Source organism: Sus scrofa, chromosome 8 (assembly GCF_000003025.6).
Source record: "Sus scrofa isolate TJ Tabasco breed Duroc chromosome 8, Sscrofa11.1, whole genome shotgun sequence".
NCBI lineage: Eukaryota > Metazoa > Chordata > Mammalia > Artiodactyla > Suidae > Sus > Sus scrofa.
In genome coordinates, this window is record NC_010450.4 from 87,109,262 (window position 1) to 87,133,056 (window position 23,795).

Sequence of the window (23,795 nt, forward strand, 5' to 3'; positions counted from 1 at the left end):
TAACTTTTTTTTTAATCTCTTTTTTTAAATTACTCAATGAATTTATTTACATTTATGGTTGTACAATAATATTTACATTTATAGCTATACAATAATCATCACAATCCAATTTTATAGGATTTCCATCCCACAATCCAAGCACATCCCCCACCCCCCAACTGTATCTTTGGAAACCATAAGTTTTTCAAAGTCTGTGAGTCAGTATCTCTTCTGCAAAGAGGTTCATTCTGTCTTATTTTCAGATTCCACATGTCAGTGATAGCATTTGATGTTGGTGTCTTATTGTATGGCTGACTTCACTTAGCATGATAATTTCTAGGTCCATCCATGTTGCTAAAAATGCTGGTATTTCATTCCTTTTAATGGCTGAGTAATATTCCATTGTGTATATGTACCACTTCTTCTTTATCCACGCCTCTGTCAGTGGACATTTAGGTTGTTTCCATGTCTTGGCTATGGAAGTAGTGCTGCAATGAACACTGGAATACATGTGTCTTTGCGAGTCATGGTTTTCTCTGGATAGATGCCCAGGATGGGATTGCTGGATCAAATGGTTGTTCTATGTTTAGTTTTCTGAGGCATGTCCATACTGTTTTCCACAGTGGTTGCACCAATGTACAATCCCACCAACAGTGTAGTAGGGTTCCTTTTCCTCCACACCTCTGTAGCACTTCTTGTTTGTAGACTTTTTGATGCTGGCCATTCTGGCTGGTGTAAGGTGGTACCTCATAGTGGTTTTGATTTGCATTTCTCTAATAATAGTGATGTTGAACATCTTTTCATGTGTTTTTTGGCCATCTATATGTCTTCTTTGGAGAATCATCTGTTTAGATCTTCTGCCCATTTTTTGATGGGGTTGTTTGGGGTTTTTTTTGTTGTTGTTGTTTTTTTTTGGTATTGAGCAGTAGGAGGTGTTTATAAATTTTGGAGATTAATCCCTTGTCAGTCAATTTATTTGCAAAGATCTTCTCCCACTCTGTGGGTTGTCTTTCGTTTTGTTTAGGGTTTCCTTTGCTGTGCAGAAACTTTTAAGTTTGATTAGGTCCCATTTGTTTATTTTTGTTTTTACTGTCAGTACTCTAAGAGGTGGATCTGAGAAGATGTTGCTGTCATTTTTGTCAGAGAGTGTTTGGCCTAAGTTTTCCTCTAAGAGTTTATAGCATCTGGTCTTATATCTAGGTCTTTAATCCATTTTGAGTTTATTTTTGTGTAGGGTGTTAGGAGTGTTCTAATTTCATTCTCTTACATGTGGCTGTCCAGTTTCCCCAGCACCACTTATTGAACAAGCTGTCCTTTCTCCATTGTATATTCTTGCCTCCTTTGTCATAGATTAGTTGGCTGTAGGTGCATGGGTTTAATTCTGGGCTTTCTCTCCTGCTCCACTGATCTTTATTTCTGCCTTTGTGCCGGTACCATGTGGTTTTGATGATTGTTGCTTTGTAGTATAGTCTGAAGTCCAGGAGCCTGATTCCTCCAGCTCCGTTTTTCTTTTTCAGGATGACTTTGGCTATTCTGGGTCTTTTGTGCTTCCAAACAAACTTTAAAATATTTTGTTTGAGTTCAGTAAAAAACGTCCTTGGTAATTTGATAAGGGTTGCATTGAATCTGTAGATTGCCTTGGGTAGTATAGTCATTTTGAGAATATTGACTCTTCCAATCCAAGAGCATGGTATGCCTTTCCATCTATTTGTGTCATCTTTGATTTCTTTCATCAGTGTTTTATAGTTTTCAGAGTACCGGTCTTTTGTCTCTTTAGGTAGGTTTACTCCTAGGTATTTTATTCTTTTGGATGCAATGGTAAATGGGATTGCTTCCCTGATTTCTCTTTCTGATCTTTCATTGTTAGTGTATAGTAAGATGGTAACTTTTTATGTTATGAGTATTTTGCCACAATTAATTTTTCCCATGCCCCTCCTTTCTTAGCATCAACCTCTCCTGTTCCCTGATTTCCTTCGCCTTCAATCCCACTGAGGACTTCCTTTTCCTGAAAAACCTTGAATTCACCTCCTGACATAGAAGCACTGATGCCTTTTTCCATCCTGCTTTTCCAAATGAGATTTCTTCTATAGAAGAGTCATACCCAGCATTTCTAGTCTTTACCATTTGCTTCTCTTACTGACCAAAAACCTGGCATTCGTTTACAGCCAAGTTCTAGAGATTTGCCACCCAGAGAGTAGCCACTGGTAGCTATGTTAAATTCAATTAAAATAAATACAATTTAGAAATTGGTTCCTGAGTAGCACTGGCTGCATTTTAAGTTCTTACCATCCATGTGCAGGTAGAGGCTGATGTGCTGGATAAGGTAGACACAGGACATCTCCATCATCTCAGTGAGTTCTGTTGGACAGGCCACACTGTTTTTGAACAAGGAGTCCCCGATCAGGAGAATCACTGGAGGGCTGGTTCAAACACAGAATCTGGGCCCCACCCTCCACATTTCTGATTCAGAAGGCTGGGGAAGTGGCTGAGAATCTGCATTCCAACGTGTTTCCTGGTGATATTAATGCTGCTGGATGCCCTAGAGGAACCCTATCTTAGATTCCCACTGTATTACTCTGGTACCAATTTAATGGTCGCTTACCTCTCCTTTCAAAGCTGCAACTGATAGGACAGATCTCACCATACACTGTTCTTCATTTTTGTCCTACTTTCTGGATGATGTTTTATTTTAATCTCTCACTGATACTGTTTGTCTCTTTGCTGACTTCCCTCATCTAATTCAGAGACCCGTCTCCAGCCATATGTTCACTTTTCCTTGGGAATTTTAGCACTCACGTTGTTTAGACCACCTCAGATGTAGGGATGGGGGACTCTCAGATAAACATTGTCTTATTTCTAAAGCCTGTCTTCAGGTTTGTGGAATAACTGCATTGGAGGTACCCTCCCTCTGGATCACTGAGGTTAGAAACAAAGCTCTATGTCTCTACCCTCTCTAGCCAATGAGCCGACACTTCCCAGATCTCTGATCATTGTTTTCATGCGTTTCTTTAAGCCATGTTAAGATGCTTGCATGAAAAGGTCCATAGAAATGTCAAGTAGTCTGTGTACCTGTTCATTAAATATTCGTGCAGTTGGAGAAGTCACCACTGCAGTATGCTGAGTAATTTCCCTAATGCCTTTGCTCCTGGTGACCAACTGCTTTATAGACTTCATCTGCTTAATCCTTTCCATGAGGTGTCATAGGGGTCACACATGAAGATGCCCATTTTCAAATACGAAGTCGAGGTGCAGAAAAGTTTAAAAGAGTGACCAGAGGCACAAAGCTGGTTATGCTTCTGGCCAGGAAGTCCAGCTCACTCGCGTGATTCCCATGCTAAGCCCCCAATTCCCCGCAAAGCTCCCAACTCTCTTTCCCAGCCCTCAACTCCTGTGCAGAGCTCCAGCTATTAGAGAACACTAAGCTTTCTGGGTTTTAAACATAAAAAGCAATTGCTAAATGTGATTCACCGTGTTCTTCGCATAATGCCTTTCTGTGACACTTCATAGTAATGAGATAATTACCATGGGTACAGTATTAGCGTATACATATTCTGATAAGTTACAGCTGTAAGAAATCAGTAATGGCCATTAATCACTCTGTGTTCATTCTTTACGAGTCTCAGACTCAAAGGTAAGCTGCAGAGTTCCAACAGACCGAAGCTGAATTTTATAGTCATCATTTCTGCCATTTAGATGAGGAGTTTATGAATACAATAGTGTCTCCTTAATTTAAAGTAATTTGGGCAAACAGCTGCCGGAATTGAGAAAAATCTGAATTGAAGTATAGTAGTAAATATATACTACCTGTGATATACTTAAAAATAACAACTGCAATTCAAACTAGACTATCGAACGGTTAGTAAGTAAACATCCTTGGGAACTACCCTAATTAATGTATGAGAAGGAATCAAAATATGTGTATCAGTCGTTTATTTAAATTTGAGTCTCTTGAGTTCATGAGACCCGTTTCAATCTTAAATCAAGTTAAGCGTTCCCCTTATAATCTTTATTATATCTATTCTTTTACATAGGAAGCTCTTTTTTTTTTTTTCACATAAGGGTAAATGTTGGGTTGGCCTTTAGCCAAGTTATAGCTAAAGGCAAAATTAATAGGAATTGAATTAATCAGGTTTTGTGACACAATGCATAGAAGCGGCAGTAATCACAAATTTTTCGTTCTTTCAAATTTAGGAATTAGTTACATATTTTAGAAGAGAACCACAAGGTTAAGAGGAAACCTAAAATGTCATTTAATTCATCTTCCAACTACATCCAAATTGACACCTGGTAGAGACATTAAAATTCTAGGCTGTTAGATATGTAAAGATTTTAAGAGATTTTGAGCAAATATACACTATCATATATAAAATGGATAAACAACAAGGTCCTGCTCTATAGCACCAGGAACCATATTCAATATCCTGTAATAAGCCATACTGAAAAAGAATATATATATATAACCAAATGCCTTTGTTTTGTATCAGAAACTAACACAGCATTGTAAATCAACCATATGTCAATAAAAAAATTAAAATGGAGATAATTTTGTCCAGGCAAAGATGGAATAGTCACCCGAGAGTTCCCCGATGGTGCGGCAGTTAAGGATCTGTCCTTGTCACTGCAGCAGTGTGGGTTGTTGCTATGGCACCGGTTTGATCCCTGGCCTGGGAACTTCTGCATGCCACAGCACGGCCAAAAAAAAAAAAAAAAAAAAAAAAAATTGGGAGTTCCCGTCGTGGCGCAGTGGTTAACGAATCCGACTAGGAACCATGAGGTTGCGGGTTCAGTCCCTGCCCTTGCTCAGTGGGTTAAACGATCCGGCGTTGCCATGAGCTGTGGTGTAGGTTGCAGACGCGGCTCGGATCCCGCGTTGCTGTGGCTCTGGCGTAGGCCAGTGGCTACAGCTCTGATTAGACCCCTAGCCTGGGAAACTCCATATGCCGCGGGAGCAGCCCAAGAAATAGCAAAAAGACAAAAAAAAAAAAAAAAAATTGGAGAGTAGTCACCTGACTTCCCGAAAGCACATAGCTTGGTTAAAAGAGAATTGATTCTAGGCCCTGGGACCCAAAACTCTAAGCCTATGATTAGACCTTCACCCCTCTGCATTTTCTAGGCGAAGTAAGATGATCCATGCCCAGAGAAGGTGGACAGCTCCTGCCTTTAACTGGGTGCAGCCTCCACTCACCCAGCTGGCCCATTTAGACTCTTCATGGAATTGAAGGCCATTTATTCAAAATCACATGGAGGCTGTGGAGAAGCAGCCATGCACCTTCTGTAAGTCAGCAAAGTTAGCCAAGTCAGTGGACAGCATGAAACATCGTTGTTATCTACCTTGGACAAGTGCTAAGCATAACAGGAACGTTTCCCAGTAGATACTTAGGAGCAAAAGGATCATGTGCAACAGGCTCTGAATTTCTTCAAAAGCAGGGATCTTATCGATCTGTCTGTCTTCTGCACCCCGCTCAGCACCTGACACCAAGCAGACCATCATGAAGTAAGAAATTCTTTTAAGTGAACCATGTGATTGACACGCTTGGGTTTCGGTTTTTTTGGAAGGTCTCCGTGATTAGGATTTAGTGTAATTTTTCTTTCAAATTTACTAAAGCCAGAAAACCTTTGCAGAAGGGTGTAATGAATTCTTCCTCTCTTGCCCTCAAAGGAGGCTCTTAGTTACTTGGTAACTACCTGCCAGATTCAGCTGCCCTTCTGAGTTAACAGTGCCTTCCAGGGTGATTCTGAAAGTGAGTCATTATTTGAACCCAGAGTCCAAATAGAGCTGGAGCAAGCCTTGGCGATGGGGTGGTCCAGCCCTCTCCTTTTATAATTGAGGAAATAGAGGTCCGGAGAGGTTAAGCCATTGCTGCCTGATCACATAATTAAGTTTGTTTAGTTGCTGTACTTTACTGAGATCTGGAAAACGCCACATGCATAGTTTTGCTTTTCAAGTTCCTGTCGTTTTCTGTGGTCTGTGCTCAGGGTATTTTTAAATACTGATAAGCATGTGAATGCAAACCTCGTTTAGTTAAATCTGGCTGTGTGGGCAGTCGTCAGTGAAATCTATTATATTGCCTTGCTTGCTGCCTTTATGTTCAGCTCTTTTGATTGGTGATGTTTGATTGGACAAAAGGTAACAAAATATTCATTGCAGTAAAAGAGCCTCCTTTCTTTCATATTCTCATAACTTCGGAATATCCCCCCAAGTCATCATTTGTTGTTACCCAAAAAAATTTACTCTGGAACTGAGACCAAAGTGAAAAAAATTCTGTCCCAGGGGACTTTTAGAGAGCCATAAACCATGCAAAAGCAGGTGCTTACATAAAATATTATACAAACGTTAACTGTAGGATTATAATGGAAACCACATAAATAATACCTGGATGGCTAGGTAAGAAAGATAAAACCATCGTAATACATATTTTCGACTCTCCGTGGTTACAGTACATTTACAATGCACCACAATTTAAACAGAAAGTTGACAAACTCTGAATCTCTTACAGGCAAAGTGATGTATTGCGGGGGGCATCTGTCTGGAGCAGGAAATTCTGTCATTCATCGTTCTTCCTCTAAATTAGGCTGTGGTCCTAGTCTCTCAGTACCTCGGTTTTCCTCCTTGTGTCTCTCTGTGGTCAGATGAATTATCAATGGAAATTAACATTTACTAAGCTTTGGGAACAAACCTTCATTATTCAGAACCTTCTAAATCATGACAGGCTTCTGAGGCTTTGCTTGGAGTTATCTCTGACTGTACTTCTTTGCTAGTAGTTCAGGGGCAAATATGAAATGTCTTTTGAACTTGGGATTAAAATTGGGAGATAAACACTTTCACAAAACTATGCTAGCAAACTCTCTATCAAATAGCAGTTGTGGAGCTACTTGCTTCAAGAGCAAGTCTTGACCATATTGATTTATAAGTTAAGGATGACTTTAGCCATTTGCTTCATCAGCCACACAGGGAGTGATATGGGATCACGTCATAGGCTGGATTGTGTCTTAGCCCAAAATTCATGGCCTGAAGCCCTCACATCAGGACTGTATTTGGACATCGGGCCTTTTAAGAAGTGATGAAGTTAGAATGAGGCTGTTAGGGTTGGCCTTAATCCAATCTGACTGGTGTATTCTGAGAACATTTGGACGCACAGAAAGATACCGGGGTGCACACACGGAGGAAAGGCCATGTGAGGACACAGTGAGGAGGCGGTCATTTGCAAACCAGAGAGAGAGGCCTTGGAAGAAACCCAAACCTGCCAATTCCCTGGTCTTGAACCTCCAGACCCCAGTGCTGTGAGAAAATACGTTTCTGTTGTCTAAGCCTCCCAGTTGGTGATATTTTGTTATGGTAGCCCCAGCAAATGAATATACATCAGTTCAAGTAGCTTACCTTTTGCCACCAGTGTCAGTCACTGTGAAGCAGAAGTTTGCCTTGCAAGTGACTCCTTTTCCTCTGGTGCATCTCAAAGCCTCTGGATAAAGTCCAGACTTTTTTTTTTTTTTTTCTTAAGGGCCACACCCGTGGCACATGGAGGTTCCCAGGCCAGGACCGAATCGAGCTGTAGCCGCTGGCCCACACCACAGCCACAGCAAGGCCAGATCTGAGCCGTGTCTGTGACCCGCACCACAGCTCACTGCAATGCTGGATCCTTAACCCACTAAGCGAGGCCAGGGATCGAACCTATGTCCTCATGGATGCTAGTCATATTCGCCTCCTCTGCACCACGACGGGAACTCCCTAAAGGCCAGACTTCTTAACACAGCCGACAAGCCTCGATGATCTGTACAGCTCTCCCTTCTCCAGCCTCATTTCTTGATGCTTCTCCCTTGCACTGAGGCTCAAGCCAGACACCATCGCTTGAGGTTCACTTAGAAACCTTGCTTTCTTCTGGCGTCTTCCCCCCACTTTGCATCCTTCCAGTCTCAGCTTACATAGCAGTCTCCCCAGGAAGCCTTACCTTGTCCAGACAGAACAGCGTGCCCCACCTTTGTGCTGGCACGGCTCAAGCATCCACCTCTAACTGCCTTGTCCTCATTCCTCTGCCTCTTTCCCCTCCGCTGTGCAGACTCGGGGTCAGAGACTGCGTCTTGTTCACTCTCGCGTCCTTCGTGCCTGATCTAGAACCTGGTGTTCTGTTCATTGAATCAAAGCATGAACACATCTGTGCAAGATTTTCTTTTAAAATAGCTGTGGAGGGCCTAACCTGGGCGAGACCCTGAGAGGCCAGAGATACCTTTAAATCAGATTATTAGTTGTGTTCATCCGCTTGGGCTGCCATACGAAGTAGCACACAGACAGGGTGGCTTAAACATCAGGGATGCATTTCCTCATGGGTCTGGAGACTAGAATCTGAGATCAAGGTGTCAGCAGGGTTGGTTGCTTCTGAGGCCTCTCTCCTGGGCTTGTGCACGGCCGGCTTCTCTGGCTTCACACGGTCTTGCTTCTGTGTGTATCTGTCCTGATTTCCGCTTCTTATGAGGACACCAGTCATGTTGGATGAGGGCCCACCTATAGGACTTCATTAAAGATCCTATCTCTAGATACCCCCACTTCTGAGCTACTGGGAGTTAGAGCTTGAACATACTAATTTGGGGAGAACACAGTTCACCTTCACCGTGAGCACTGGCTTCCTAGGTTTTTACCGCCTAGGGGTACCCCTGGGGTGAATGCAGACTTTTATGTTGCTGTCTGCTTTGGAAGCGTATCTGCTATAAAGGTTCAGTTATAAGTGTACATGTTCAGCAAGAAAAGGGCATTTTTGGAGTTGATGGGTTTTTCTTCCAGGACTTGACATAGGCTATTATATTGGGAGGTCCACACCTCTAAGAATAAAATCCCTGGGGACAAAAGTAGCAAAGCCATTCAGAATGTGGTAGTCATGGCACATTACCAAACTTACTAGAAATTCTGGTTCTGAAAGCGCTGGTACCAGGTTAACTCCTGGAAATTCAGTGGTCACACGTCCAGTGCCCACCCAGGAGATGAAAACATCAGATGCAAAGCTTTTTCTCTGATCTTTACTGCTCACCGACTTTCAGTACTGGGAGAGCTCTATGGGACACTAGAGTGTGGCTTTTAGCTTCAGGTTGGACATAGAGGATTTAGGCTTCCCCTCCTTAAAGGCAAAGAAAGAGCCCACCCAGGCTCAGGCTCTGTCACTCCCTGTGCAGAACTGAAATCACTGCCCACGAAGTCAGACTAAGGTTGCGGGGAAGAGGCTGTGTAAGTGACTCTGACTGTTGCTATAACAACAGTACTTCGGTCTAATTTCTTTTGAAAAATGAATTTCAGCTGGTGGGATGAAGCCAAGCAGCTTCTCCCCACAGATGAAAGCTCTGCCTACAGCCTCTGGAACTATGCTGTTTATGGATTGAGTGCATGGTGCTGTGTGATGCTCCCTGGAACCTTCTCAGAGCCGGTCAGATCATACCAGTGTTTGCATGAATGTGAGAAAGCACCCATCAACATGTGGACATTGTCACCTATGGCTGGTTCATCCTGGAGGGAAAATCCCCACCTTCTTTGTCTCATATGTGCAAACAGAGTTACTCTAAAGATGTGTAAATAATGGCCATCCCTTTGCTGACAAATGAAGGCAAGTCCCTTAGCGTTCAGCTTTGGGATAAAGACCTACTAAGAAATAGAGATGTAGGAGTCCGATTCCATCCAGAAATAAGAATAACGTCCAGGAGTTCCCAACATGGCACAGTGGAAACGAATTCGACTGGGAACCATGAGATTGAGGGTTCAATTCTTGGCCTTGCTCAGTGGGTTAAGGATCCAGTGTTGCTGTGAGCTGTGGTGTAGGTCACAGATGCGACTCGGATCTGGTGTTGCTGTGGCTCTGGCGTAGGTGGGCAGCTGTAGCTCCAATTAGACCCCTAGCCTGGGAACCTCCATGTGCCGTGGGTGTAGCCCTAAAAAAAAAAAGGCAAAATAAATAAATAATGTCCATCTGTTTGCTCACTGAGATGGTTTGTGTGTGCATGAGTGTGTGTGTGCACATGCACGCATGCGTGTGCACCTGTGTGAAAGACAGAGAAGGAGATGGAGAATTCTCTTCTGGGAGGCAGCTCTTAGCTTTGCTGGCTGTAAACACCAACTCACAAGGAACTGCAATGTTTGACCTCTTTGAGGGAAACGAGGGCCTTTTTATAGACGAGGAGGTCTTATTTCAATACTTTTGTTTTCCAAGGGGAGATAAACATGAGCTGGGATTTTATTCAAAAGTAGTGTCAGGTCCAGGCGCTGTGGGCTATTTGCATCCCCTAAGCTAGTGCGGATCTTCTGTGCGGTGGAGACCATTCTGGAAGGCACTACAAACCAAAAGGAGAATTTCTCGTTAAAAAGAAGGGACATGTTGAGTAAACAGTGAAATAAAAATATTCTTGATTCCTCCCAGAGGGACAGAAAAATACTCGGCTTCCCTGAAGTATTTCTCCTCCCACCTCCCTCCTCCCAGAGAATAAACAGATTGAAACCTCATGCTTGGTTCCAACACGCCTGTTCTTTGGTCTGTGTTGTCGGTGTAAGTCTCCAGCTGTGAATGATGCAGATAAGATCTGATCTTTTCATTTGCCTTCTTCCTCCCTATGGTTTTCCCTTCTTCCTCCTTTGCCCGTCATTTCTTTACAGCTCTAAATAAAATCCCATTAGGAATTTCAGATTGTAATACAAGGTCATGCATACAGGCGTGTTTGAGTAGATAATGCATGCGTGACTTCTCGTAGGAGGTATTCCTAAGGAAATTGTTTCTTGTCCTTAAAAATAAATGTAGAGGTGTGTGTGCATGTGCATGTTTGTGTTTATGCATCTGAAAGGACAGAGCAGTTCCAGGTTCAGACTGTGGAATTCTGATGGCAGCTACAGATCTCAGTGGAGCTTTTCTTCAGAAAGCTACCGAGTAAAGGAAGCTGCCGCCAGGATGCACACATCTGCTCCCTCCTGAAGTTTTCAGGGCTGCAGCTATCATCACTTCTCAAACACATGCTAAATCTGCGCTTTTCTGTGAGTCTGACTCAAAAACGTGCACACATCCTCCTTAGGCCGTCACGACCTGGGTGTCTAAAACACTTTCCCAGAATTTCTAAGCAAGGTTTGCTCGTGTTCGATCAGGACAGGAGTCATCAGAGGCAGAAGAGCACAGTAGGTGAGAACACAGGTTTGAGAGGCAGGTGGAACTCAGGATGGCTCTGCTGTGTGCCCCGGGTCAAATGACTACCCCCCGAGCCCATTCTTCATCCATCATAGGGGTGCTGTGAGGATTAACCAAGGTAATATAGGTAAAGCATTTAGCTTGATGCTGCATACATGGTAAGCTCCCAGCCAATTAGAATAGTAAATGACAGGAGTTCCCACTGTGACTCAGTGGGTTAAGGACCTGACCTAGACTCTGTGAGGCTGTGGGTTCGATCCCTGACCTCACTCAGTGGGTTAAGGATCCCACGTTGTGTGGCTGTGGTGTAGGCTGGCAGCTGCAGCTCCAATTCGACCCCTAGCCTGGGAACTTCCATATGCCGCAGGTGTGACCCTAAAAAGAAAAAAAAAGGAATATTAAATGACAATAGTACCCTGAAACATTTAGTAAGCAGTAAACCAAATTCTGTAGGAAAAGTGTAAAACTTGAGAGCTTTCTACCGAAAACTGTGTGAGGAGATTTGGAAGTCATATAACCTTGGCCTTTGCAGAGATAACAGTCTCAGTTTTAATAAGTAGTTAATAAATTCGTTGAAATACCAACTTGAACTACAGGTATGGAGCTTGTGAAAAACTTCATTACTTCAGATATAAAGAGTACACAGAATTCATGTGGCTTGTGATGAAAATATAACTTCATCATTCAGTTGCGAGAAAGCCAAGAGGCTCGACAGGCATTTATGTATTTGGAAATCTGGGGATTTGAGTTGATCTTGGGACTTGGCGTTTCTAAATGTCAACGACCTTGACCGCCACTGCTCCTGATATTTTACGATCCATTCTCAACATGTTGTTGTGGATTCAGTTGGTACCATTCAGGCGTCACTCTAGGATAGGAGCATACCAGAAAATTCAGCCACCCTCAAAAAAGATTGCAAGTGCTTTTCAAGAGTCCCTATCTGGCAGCTCACAGCTGGAACTGGGTGGGCATCTAGGACCACTCTTAAGCATACATTCTTAAGACTACCTGGGAATAGAGTTTTAAATCTGATGCATAGCAAAAAGGAAAAAAGATCAGGGTCATTTTTTTTTTTTTAAGGGCCTCACCCATGGCATACGGAAGTTCCCAGTCAAGGGGTTGGATCAGCGCTGTAGCCACCGGCCTACACCAGAGCTCACAGCAATGTCAGATCCTTAACCCACTGATTGAGGCCAGGGACTGAACCTGCATCCTCATGGATCCTAGTCAGACTCGTTTCCACTGAGCCACGATGGGAAATCCCATTTCTGAAAATAAACTCAAAGCTCCACCAGTGTTCTGAATGGACCTGTTCCTTGGGCCTTTGTCACTGGGGGTTCAGATGCTTACTTGGAAGACAAGGCCCTTTTAAAGATGATTTTTCTTCCTGGAGCATTTCAGAGCAGAGATTTTTTTATTTTTTAAACTGGCATCCTCTCCAGAGACTGACTAGATCCAGAGAAGCTGTATTCTTGGGATGATCACAAGTAGAGGTTTTAATTTCCTGGCTCTCAGGGAAAGTGTGTGTGGTGTGTGTGTGGTGTGTGTGTGTGTGTGTGTGTGTGTGTGTGTGTGTGTACTTTAATTCATATGACTTTTATTATGCAAAAAAGTTATTTTCTCTCTAAAATAATAGTAGGAGTATATAAGGCTAATAAGGCAGATTTCAAGAGTTTGATAAGATTTCTCTTTTTCGGAGTTCCTGTTGTGGCTCCGCAGTAATGAATCCAACTAGTATCCATGAGGACACAGGTTTGATCCCTGGCCCCGCTCAGCTATTTAAGGATCCAGCATTGCCGTGAGCTGTGGTATAGGCTGCTGAGCTGTGGTGTATGTCCCAGACACGGCTTGGATCCTGCTTTGCTATGGCTGTGGTACAGTCCAGCAGCTGCAGCTCTGATTCAATCCCTAGCCTGGAAACTTCCATGTACCACAAGTGCGGCTGTAAAATTAAAAAAAAAAAAAAAAAAAAAAGATTTTTCTTTTTGCGTGGTTCTACGCTCATGGAGACCCCCTTATAACAAACATACTCAACTTCTGTCAATGTGTCTGGCATGTGTTCACTTCCTGGTGTAGCCTTTGGTTTGGGGAATGAATTCATCCCTCCGCACCTGGCACACAGATAGAGAGTACGCCCTCAGTTCACAGGGGATGAAGATGAAGGTGAGCCCATAATGTGGAGGAAGAAAATGGTCTAGGATATTACCACACTCAGAGAATCCTAAAATATGAAAAGATATGCATTTTTGCCTAATGACTTGCAGAAACCCAGCAAACTTCTACAGAATTCAAGATCCTCTACGCTTTGCAATATCTCCGCGTGGAGCTTTGTTTCTTAGTCCTGTGTAGGATCTGTCCCACAATATCACCAGTTAAACTCAGGGACATTTCATATTCACTTTGGGTTTGGCCGTGTACTATTTTTAAAAAATCAGACCAACAACTTCATGTCAGAACCCCAACAGAAGTATTAGCCTAGATCAGACTTTCTAAAAACTGGGGATCCCAGACCAACTACTTCAGAAGAATCTGAACTTTAATTGTGTTTCTTTCGATACCTATGCCACCAACTTATGTCTTAATCTGGGCCCCACTGTGGGTGACTAAATTAACTGTGGAAGTGGGACCAAGAAATTGCATCTGATTTTTTTTTTTTTTTTTTTAAGGACCTCACCCGAGGCATATGGAGGTTCCCAGGCTAGGGGTCTAATTAGAGCTACAGCTGCCAATCTACACCACAGCTCACGGCAACACCGGATCCTTAACCCCCTGAGCGAGGCCCAGATCTTGCACTGCTTAACCCACGAGCAATGCGGCTCAGATCTTGCATTGCTGTGGCTCTGGTGTAGGCAGTGGCTACAGCTCCCATTTGACCCCTAGCCTGGGAACCTCCATATGCCGAAGGTGTGGCCCTAAAAAAGAAAATAAATAAAGTCGGATGATCACTGGCCTAGAAAACTGAACCTCTAAGTAAACCTCAAAAAATCTTTTCTAAGGATGCTTAAATCTTAAAAGACAGTTCTGGAAATGTTTTGCACACTGTTCATATTCTACTGATTAAAACATCTCATACATGAATATTCTGGGTCAGTCATCAAATACATTAAATAAGCAAGTCAGATTTATCCATGTGTTCATATGCTTATTATCTGCTAGTAGAATGAGAAGAAAATAACCACATAAAAATTGATTCAGTGAATCATCTTCCAGTTTGACCAGAGCAGATCAAAAATGACCAAAATGTTTTCTCTGAATCTCTAAATTTGTTATAGCATCTGCAAGCTGAGATTCCAGTCCAACTTGAAAACTTGGGGGGGGGGGGAAATATTTGTGTCTGTAATATTTGGTGAAGGAAGTTCGTTCACACTTTTGGTTGGAAGGCATGCTTTGGCAGGTGAAAACTACTTGAAACCTTTGTAAGGAAATTTAAAATTCAACTATGAAAATATCCAGCATTTTGAGTTCACATACATGTCAAAACATGTGACCTTGGTAATATTATGTGAAGTCTCTGGGTTTCAGTTTCACATTTCTTTTCCATGATTCTCTTTTTATGCTCTTGAGTTGTTTTCAACACAGATTTCCCGGGCCCTTAGAGTTCTCAATATTCTTAATATTAAGGACAGGGACAGTCTTCAAGCCATTTCTGCCCTTTTAAGATAACCAAGATAAATCATACATTTGCTCAGCTGTCTCTGAGACACCACATAGACCAATATTTTCAGGTGCCTGCTTTAGGGATCTGTTCCACAAGCTGAGTGTGGTTATTTGAGAAATCTTTTCAGTATTCATTCATTCGTTCAATCCTACAAAAAGGAGAGCATTTTGGTTTGATGTGTATTAGGATGCCATGGGCACATACAGAGGGACTCTAAGATCAGGAGGTGGGGGTAGGGGTGGAGGCTGCTGTTAAGAGAGATTGTACGAAATGTAATGTCCAAACTGAAAGGTGATGGACAAATAGAATTGATCACGTGAAGAAGCTGGTGAGAGTAACCGATGCAGAGACTCAGAGAGACAGAGAACAAGCACCGTGTGTCTTGAGAATGGCAAATAATTAAGTAGAGCTGAAGGTTTGGAGTTGCTTGGTGGTGGAGGGCCAGTGGAGGGGAAGAAGGTTGGAGGTGACAGCTGAGACTGGAGAGGTAAGCGGGGGTGAGGGTCAAGTCGTGAGGGCCAGTACGGGGGACTTAGATGATGCTGACGATGGCAGACCGCTCCAGAAGAGCTGCAAGTGAAGGATGGGTTCCACGGAGTTCCCTGGGGACCTAGCGGTTAAGGACTCTGCATGGTCACTGCTGTGGCTTGGGTTCCATCCCTGGCCGCCCAGGAACTTCTGCATGCCCTTGAGCAGAGCTAAAAACAAAAGAATGTGCTCACACTTATAAAGAAGATCACAGCCACAACGCAGAAAATGGGTTAGAGAAGAGGCGCACGTAGGGCAGAGAGGCTGGGCAGGAGCTGCTGCAGAAATGATGAGAGAAGCGTTGATGTTCTGAACTAGGGTGGTGGCCCTGGGGGTGGGGGATGAGAACAAAATTGGTTAATGAGAAGAACAGATAGTCCTTGAGGTTTAATTGAGTGTGGGTGGTGGAGAGAGCATGGAATCCAGGGTGATTCCTGAAAACAGCCTGAAAGAACCTCACCAAGACTAGCGTTGGAGCCCAGGGCCATGGATGAGGGCATGACGGAGCTTCACCTCCTGCAGAAGGCAGCGTGTGGGCCCTGCAGTAAGACTTGAATCAGAATTTGAAGCTGGTTGTGCCCACCCCCCTCCCCCACTCTGTAACTGGGACGCTGTGCTTAAACTCACTGTCTCTAAGTTCCTCCTCTGTGAGGTGGTTCTCATACATCCTGCCCACCTTGTGGAGTCATGGGGAACAGGAGACAGGAATCTGACACTTACCTCACTATCTTCCGTCCTAAATCTTCATTAGTTTAATCATAGGATCATGTTATTCCTAAGCGCCCTGATCCTGCCCAGTGTCATGCAAAATCAAGGACAAGGCAATAAGAGTTTTGTTGCTGTTGTTTTTGTTGTTTAACTTACCAGCACTCTGAAAAGTCTCAAGAAAGAAAGAATGTCTTCGTCATGGACCCACTGGCCCAGGGGACCCCTTAGAATCTGCTGGAAATGGGGGCCCTCCATGTCAGCAGGGGCCTGGTAATCTTAGCCACATTCCTCCTTGTCATGAGTGTCCCCCACCCTCCCCGTCCCACCTCCTCCAAAACGCTGCCCTCTTCTTGTAGAACCGTCAGACCTCCTCGTGACCGCCCTGAAGGTCGGCTCTGAGGGTAATGTGTGTGTGTGGAAGCCCTTTATGACCCAAAGGCATAGCTGGTCTTATTACTGCGGGTCTGGGTATCATATCACGGCTCCCAAACCATTTTGTCTCTCCCTGCCTCCAAGGTTCTCTCTGTCTCTGTCTCTCTCTCTCTCTCTCTCTCTCACACACACACACACACACACACACAGAGTTTCAGAGAAACACAAGCCATCAAGCCACACTGGAGCCACTGTGGAGAAGGTGTTGTCTCCTTTGGAGTCACTGACACAGGACAGCAGCCCCCACTGCCCCAGGCAGTGGGTGGACAGTGAGTTCAGCTCCTGGCACCATGACGTCCCTTCATGGGAGAAAATATTTATGTGTAATAATATGATACCGGAACAAGGAAGCTGAAACTCGGTCAAGAGTTCCTGTGATTCTTCCATGAGCACACATCATACTGAGTGGCTTCCATCTTTGGGAGGAGAAGGGCCTGGACTTCCTAAGATAAGGCTATTGGGAATGAGACCCTGGCCTGAGTGCGAAATGGGGCATCCCCAGGACATTACCCCAAGGAGTTGGCCGTGCTGAGCAGCAGGCTTGTGAGTTACCCAGCACGCAGATCCTGTCTCCTCCTACCCACCCCCCTTGCATCTCCCTGGAGGGACACACAGACCGAGTTAGACCCAAGCACCTTGCCATCTAGCAAAGGATGAAGAGACATGGGAGGGTTGCTTAGAATTGCTCTGCTGTGTGGATGCAGCCAAAAACTGTAACATGGCTTCGGTGTGTCTTCAGCAATGTCTCTCTTATACTCCCAGTGCTGATACAGGAAATACATAGGCCTTCAAGGAGAAGGAAATACTCAGGAGCTGCATTCAGGTTGCCTCCTGAAAGTGTATGATTTGAGCCTCAACAATCCAGCACTGTTCTACAATCTAGGACATGAATGCATTAGCACTTGACTCAGGCTTGAATTGCAAATTCGACTTTTGTTGTTCATATTTAAAAAGCTACACAAGGTGCTTGGAAAACATTAGGCTTTGGCAGGCTAGGGGCCAGAAATATTACCTATTTTACCGATTTGTATTTAGAGATCCGGAAACTGATCTATCTCAGTTGCAATTGTGACTACTGATGTGACTGCATTTTAAAAATTATAATAGTGAAGGCTTTTTGAATGCTTACTGGATACTGGGCATGAAGCTAATGCTTTTCCACATTCTTTCATTTATGTTCAACCTCCCAGTAACCACATGAGCTAGATATTATTAACTATTTTGCAGATAAGGAAACCAAATCTTAGGAGAGTTAATAAGTTTCTAGTAGCTAAAAAACCCAGAAAATTCCCTACCTTCATGTAACTCACTTTCCTTTTTTTTTTTTTTTTTTTTTTTTGCTTTTCTAGGTCCTCACATGAGGCACATGGAGGTTCCCAGGCTAGGGGTCTAATCAGAATTGTAGCCGCCGGCCTACACCAGAGCCACAGCAACGCGGGATCCGAGCCGCGTCTGCGACCTACACCCAGCTCATGGCAACGCCGGATCCCCAACCCACTGAGCAAGGCCAGGGATCGAACCCGCAACCACATGGTTCCTAGTCGGATTCGTTAACCACTGAGCCATGATGGGAACTCCTAACTCACTTTCTAATAGTAACTAACACTTACTAAGTACCAGACATTTATATGTAGTAACCCTTAGGTAGTGGGGAGCAGGTGGCTTAGGTTTGAGCCCAGGCATTCTCACTCCAGGGCCACTACACTTGTTCTGTCCTATGCTGCCTCACCCACCTAGGCCTGTTCTGCTGGTAACAGGTGAGACTTGAGGTTCCCAGCCAGACCTGTCTCTCTCCATGGTCTTGGCCACCACTCTTTTCCAGGGGAAGCAATAGAGCATTTATCTTTATTTCTCCATCCTACCCCATCCACCTCATGGTCTAGAACAGAACCGTGGACCTGTACTTTTAAAAATAAAGTCAGGTTCATTTTTTGAAACAAGAGCTTATTTTTTTTTTTAAGGTTAACGTTCCTTCAAGAGGTGCCAAGGGCCTCAAGCCTTATTTCCTTTGGCCCCTGAACTTGCCGCTCTGTGCTGGAGCTGCAGTCAAGTATCTACCACACCGATGACAAGAACCATGGTATCCTGGTTTGTTCAATAACTAATGTAGTTTTCTAGCAGTTCCTATCTAATATGATGGATTGAGCCAGTATCCTCTCTGAAGTCAAATTCCAGTATGTCCCAGTTAGGGCCTTGTTTTCAGCAATTCAGGGGCTTCTGCCAAGTAACTACAGAATGTTTGGTGTTGTGACTAAAAATCGAAGAACTGGGGAGTTCCTGTCATGGCTCAGTGGAAACAAATCTGACTAGCATCCATGAGGACTCAGGTTCGATCCCTGGCCTTGCTCAGTGGGCTAAGGATCTGTGGCTGTGGCGTAGGTTGGCGCTGTAGCTCCAATTCGACTACTAGACTGGGAACTTCCTTGTGCAGCGGGTGTGGCCCCTAAAAAAAGCAAAAGAAAAAAAAATCAAATTAAGAACCAGGGTTAGACTGGATTTTTTTTTTAATTTAACTTTTATTGGAAATGCATTTCTTTTTTCTTTTTCTTTTTTGGCTTTTGTCTTTTTAGGGCTGCACCTGCAGCATATGGAGGTTCCCAGGCTAGGGGTCTAATTGGAGCTGTTGCTGCCGGCCTACACCAGAGCCACAGCAATGCCACATCCGAGTCACATCTGCGAATTACACACAGCTCATAGCTACGCTGGATCCTTAACCCACTGAGCAAGGCCAGGGATCAAACCTGCAACCTCGTGGTTCTTAGTCAGATTTGTTTCCACTGCGCCAAGATGGGAACTCCATGGATTTTTACTTAAGGACCTTTTCTGTTTACTTTTAAAATGGAATTCTCTACTTATGAGAGAATAGCAATAAAGTGGCACTTCTTAGAATCCCCCGCCTCATCTCTGGATTGGTTTTATCATACGCAGGGCTCTTCTGGAGGCTTAGCAGTTCCATGTGAGTGCGAGGTCAGTGGGAAGCCTGCTCCTCTCTTCCCTTGTTCTGTGATACACAGCCCTCTGCTGAGGATAGGAGGGCGCCCCCGTGAGGGGCTGTTCTACCCCCTCCCTCCCCAGGTTACTCTACCTCATGCCTCCAACACTGTAAATTACTGAAACCTCCTTCTAACAGCTTGGTCTTTCCGGTGTCATCTTTCAGCAGAGTATTTGCCCAGGACCCCCTCTGTGGCAGCCTTTTTCACCAGAGCCCTATAGACTGGCCCTTTCTAGCAGAAAGGAATGCAGCAGGCTCAGAAAAATCCATAGAGTTAGCAAGACTTTTCAAATGAGTCCAGTTAAGTGGACACGACACTCGTCAGGGTTAGAGATCTCATCATTAGGAATGTAGAGAGAATCTCAAAGTCAGGCATTCCTTATGCTCCGTGGAGTTGCCCCTGGTCTGATCCAAACTCACCTCCATTAGCCCCTGAATTGGACAATAGTGTTATTCAGTTTTGCCGTTGCCTATGAACCACTGCTATGAACCTGATCTGAACACCAGGTGCAGTCCCACAGATACACAGTAAGCAAGCCAGCCATAGTCCCTACCTTCTTGGAACTCGCTAAACAGACACTTAAGGCATTGCCCCAAGGTGTGGTAGAAGCTATAATGGGTAAGTAGAGGTTGCTTGGAAAAAGTTATTCCAGGATTTCCAACCCCGCGTCGGCCAGTCAAAGGAGATACCTAAGGTTGTTGAGGTGGGGGAGGATGTGAGAGAAGATTTCCTAGAGGAAGTGAACTCTAAGATACAACCTGGAAGATGGGTAACTGTTACCAGGGGAAGGGGGGAAGGAGGGGGAGAGTGTGTTCCAAGAAAAGAAACCAAATCATACAGCGCCCTGGAGGCAGAATGAAGCTCAAGACCAAACAGTGAAGAATCCCAGCATTTAGGAGAATAACAACAACGAAAAGACTAAATAAGGGAGACTGAGAAAGAGCAGAGGGAGAGAAAGTAGGAGACCCAGGAAAGTGCAGTATCTTGGAAACCCATGGAAGTGCTGTTAGAACAGAGCAGGCTTTGTATCTTGAGGTCCTTGGGGGTCAAGTAAAATAAGAACCAAATGGAAGTTTTGGGTAATGTTAACCATTAATCTTTGTTTCTATGCTATTCAGTAAAAGGGTTAAATTCCATATTCTTAGAGGATTTTTAGTGTTCTTTAAAGTATCGTTGATTTAATTCCTTAGTGTTCTCAACTAAGATGTGACGGGCATTTAAGATAGGTATTACTGGAGTTCCCGTCGTGGCGCAGTGGTTAACGAATCCGACTAGGAACCATGAGGTTGCGGGTTTGATCCCTGCCCTTGCTCAGTGGGTTAAGGATCTGGCGTTGCCGTGAGCTGTGGTGTAGGTTGCAGACGCGGCTTGGATCCCGATTGCTGTGGCTCTGGTGTAGGCGGTGGCTACAGCTCCGATTGACCCCTAGCCTGGGAACCTCTATATGCCGCAGGAGCGGCCCAAGAAATGGCAAAAAGATTAAAAAAAAGAAAAAGATAGGTATTACCATCTTCCTCGAGTATGACACATTTTGGTCCAAGCCTCACATGTAGCATTTATTTGAAAAATAATAATAGATAATTCTTCCCTAGAAGAGAAGCACTGCCTTAAGTGTTACTTTTCTTTTGTTCCACTCTCTTATCTTTAGTTTGTTTTCTATCTCTCAGCCATGTGGGCTCTGCTTTTGGATAAAACTTTTTTCCTTAGAATTTGAATTGAAGCCTGGCTAATCATGAAATTGCAAGTGTCACTTCTACTCTATAAGTTCTAAACCGTTTGAAAATTAGTTCATGGGCCATGCAAGCCACCATGCTTACAGAGTAACCTTTGACTTAGAGATTTAGTCATCCTCTTTCCGCTTTCTTTTCCAGCTCCAAGAGACAGTGAAAAGGAAGTTGGAAGGAGCACGATCACCACTTAATGGAGACCAGCAGAATGGTGCTTGTGATGGGAGTTTTTCTCCAACCAGCAAGCGCCTGCGAAAGGACCTTCCCACGGGGATGGAAGCCATCAACAGTTTGCCCAACACCATGCCGCTGACTTCAGCTTCTCCTCTTCACCAACTTGACCTGAAGCCGTCTTTGCCCTTGCAGAATAGCGGAACTCACACTCCTGGGCTTCTGGAAGATCTGAGTAAGAATGGGAGACTGCCAGAGCTTAAACTCCCCGTTAATGGTTGCAGTGACCTGGAGGATAACTTCACCATCTTGCAGGGCAAGGACCTCAAACAAGAACCACTCGATGACCCTACTTGCATAGACACATCAGAAACATCTCTCTCAAATCAGAACAAGCTGTTCTCAGACATTAACCTGAATGATCAGGAGTGGCAAGAATTAATAGATGAACTGGCTAACACGGTGCCTGAGGATGACATCCAGGACCTGTTCAACGAAGACTTTGAAGAGAAGAAGGAGCCGGAGTTCTCACAGCCAGCCACGGAGACGCCCCTGTCCCAGGAGAGCGCCAGCGTGAAGAGTGACCCGTCCCACTCCCCTTTTACACACGTCTCCATGGGCTCTCCCCAGGCCAGGCCTTCTTCTTCGGGTCCTCCCTTTTCTGCTGTCTCCACAGCCCCCAGTTTACCTTCTGTGGCCAGCACTCCTGCGGCTCCAAACCCCGCCAGCTCCCCAGCAAACTGTGTGGTCCAGTCCCCTCCGACTCCGAGCCAAGCCCACACGCCAGGCCAAGCTCCAGCCCGGCCTGGAAATGGTTATCTCCTTAACCCTGCGGCAGCGACGGCGCCCGGTTCAGGGTCGGGCCCGGTGGCCGTGCCCAGCTCGACCTGTCTCCAGCAGAGCAGCTCAAGCAGATGGCGGCGCAGCAGCAGCAAAGGGCCAAACTCATGCAGCAGAAGCAGCAGCAGCAACAACAGCAGCAGCACAGCAACACTCCAATCAGACTGCAAGTTGGTCTCCTTTGGGGCCTCCATCCAGTCCATATGGAGCAGCTTTCACGGCGGAAAAACCAAATAGCCCCATGATGTACCCCCAAGCCTTTAACAACCAAAACCCTATAGTGCCTCCGATGGCGAACAACCTGCAGAAGACGACAATGAATAACTACCTCCCTCAGAATCACATGAACATGATCAATCAGCAGCCAAATAACTTGGGTACAAACTCTCTGAACAAGCAGCACAATATTCTCACTTACGGCAACACGAAGCCTCTGACCCATTTTAACGCAGACTTGAGTCAGAGGATGACCCCCCCGATGGCCAATCCCAACAAAACCCCCCTGATGCCCTACATCCAGCAGCCGCAGCCCCCACCGCAGCCGCAGCAGCAGCCCCCGCCGCAGCTCCAGGCCCCCAGGGCACACCTGAGTGAGGACCAGAAACGCATGCTTCTCATCAAGCAGAAGGGGGTGATGAATCAGCCCATGGCTTACCCTGCCCTTTCAGCCCACAGTCAGGTGAGTGGAAAAGTGGGATGCACTTGGAGGTGCCCTCCTGGGGCGTTTCAGACCACTGATGTGTGATGCTTCCAGGCTCCAGCAGTAGGGGTGTAATTACCTGTAGAAAATCCTTCCTGCACATCCTCATGCCGTCACTATGTTTGGGGTTTTTTTTCCAAGAGATGGAAAAAAGTGGCACAATCTACTTTCCAGTATTTGAGTGCCTGGGAATTCTGACAGCAGATGAGATGCCGAAAGTGACATACTGTGCTCAGCCTGAGGGGGGCGGGCTGGAAAGGTCACAGGGCAGAACAAGGTGCCCCTCATGTAGCTTCACTCCCAGGTCACGGGGTCCTGGATTGGGGGTGGTGGAAGGCCAGAGCATTTAGAGTTCTTTCCCCCAAAGGTCTCGAACAGCCTTCACCCATCTCGCTGAACGGCGAATCGTGGAAATCTGGACTTTTGATGTTCAAAGGTGAGAGAGTTTTCTGTATTTTCCAAGTGAAGTGGAGGACAGATTTTTGTAGGACTGTGCAATGTTTCAACATTTGTTGCTAAACTAGTGCCATTAGAAGGTGTTTCAACCTCATGACATGGGGGGACAGTAAAACCTCTCCAATTAATTTAGCTGTGATTTGGGAGAATTTGATGATGACTTTATAGGCTATTACAAAATATTGAGTATAGTTCCCTATGCTATACATTAGGTCAGTTAGGTCCTTATTGGTTATCTGCAGTATATGTTTTATATGTGTATATGTTAATCCCAACCCCATAATTTACCTCTCCCCTCTCCCCCCACCTTTCCCCTTTAGTAACCATAAGTTTGCTTTGTATATCAGCGAGACTACTGATGGTTTGTAAATAGGTTTGTTTGTACTACTTTTTAGATTCCACATATAAGAGATACCACATGATTATTTGTCTTTCTCTATCTGGCTTACTTCACTTAGT

General features: G+C 44.7%; 1 protein-coding gene across 1 annotated transcript in view; it reads left to right on the forward strand.

The window, feature by feature from the left end:
* MAML3 (mastermind like transcriptional coactivator 3) overlaps window positions 1–23,795 on the forward strand; it is a 443,771-nt gene that overhangs the window by 229,909 nt on the left and 190,067 nt on the right. The window contains 3 exon segments of the mRNA XM_021100677.1: window positions 21,314–22,220; window positions 22,223–22,321; window positions 22,324–22,859. Coding sequence (XP_020956336.1) covers window positions 21,314–22,220; window positions 22,223–22,321; window positions 22,324–22,859 — 1,542 coding nt within the window.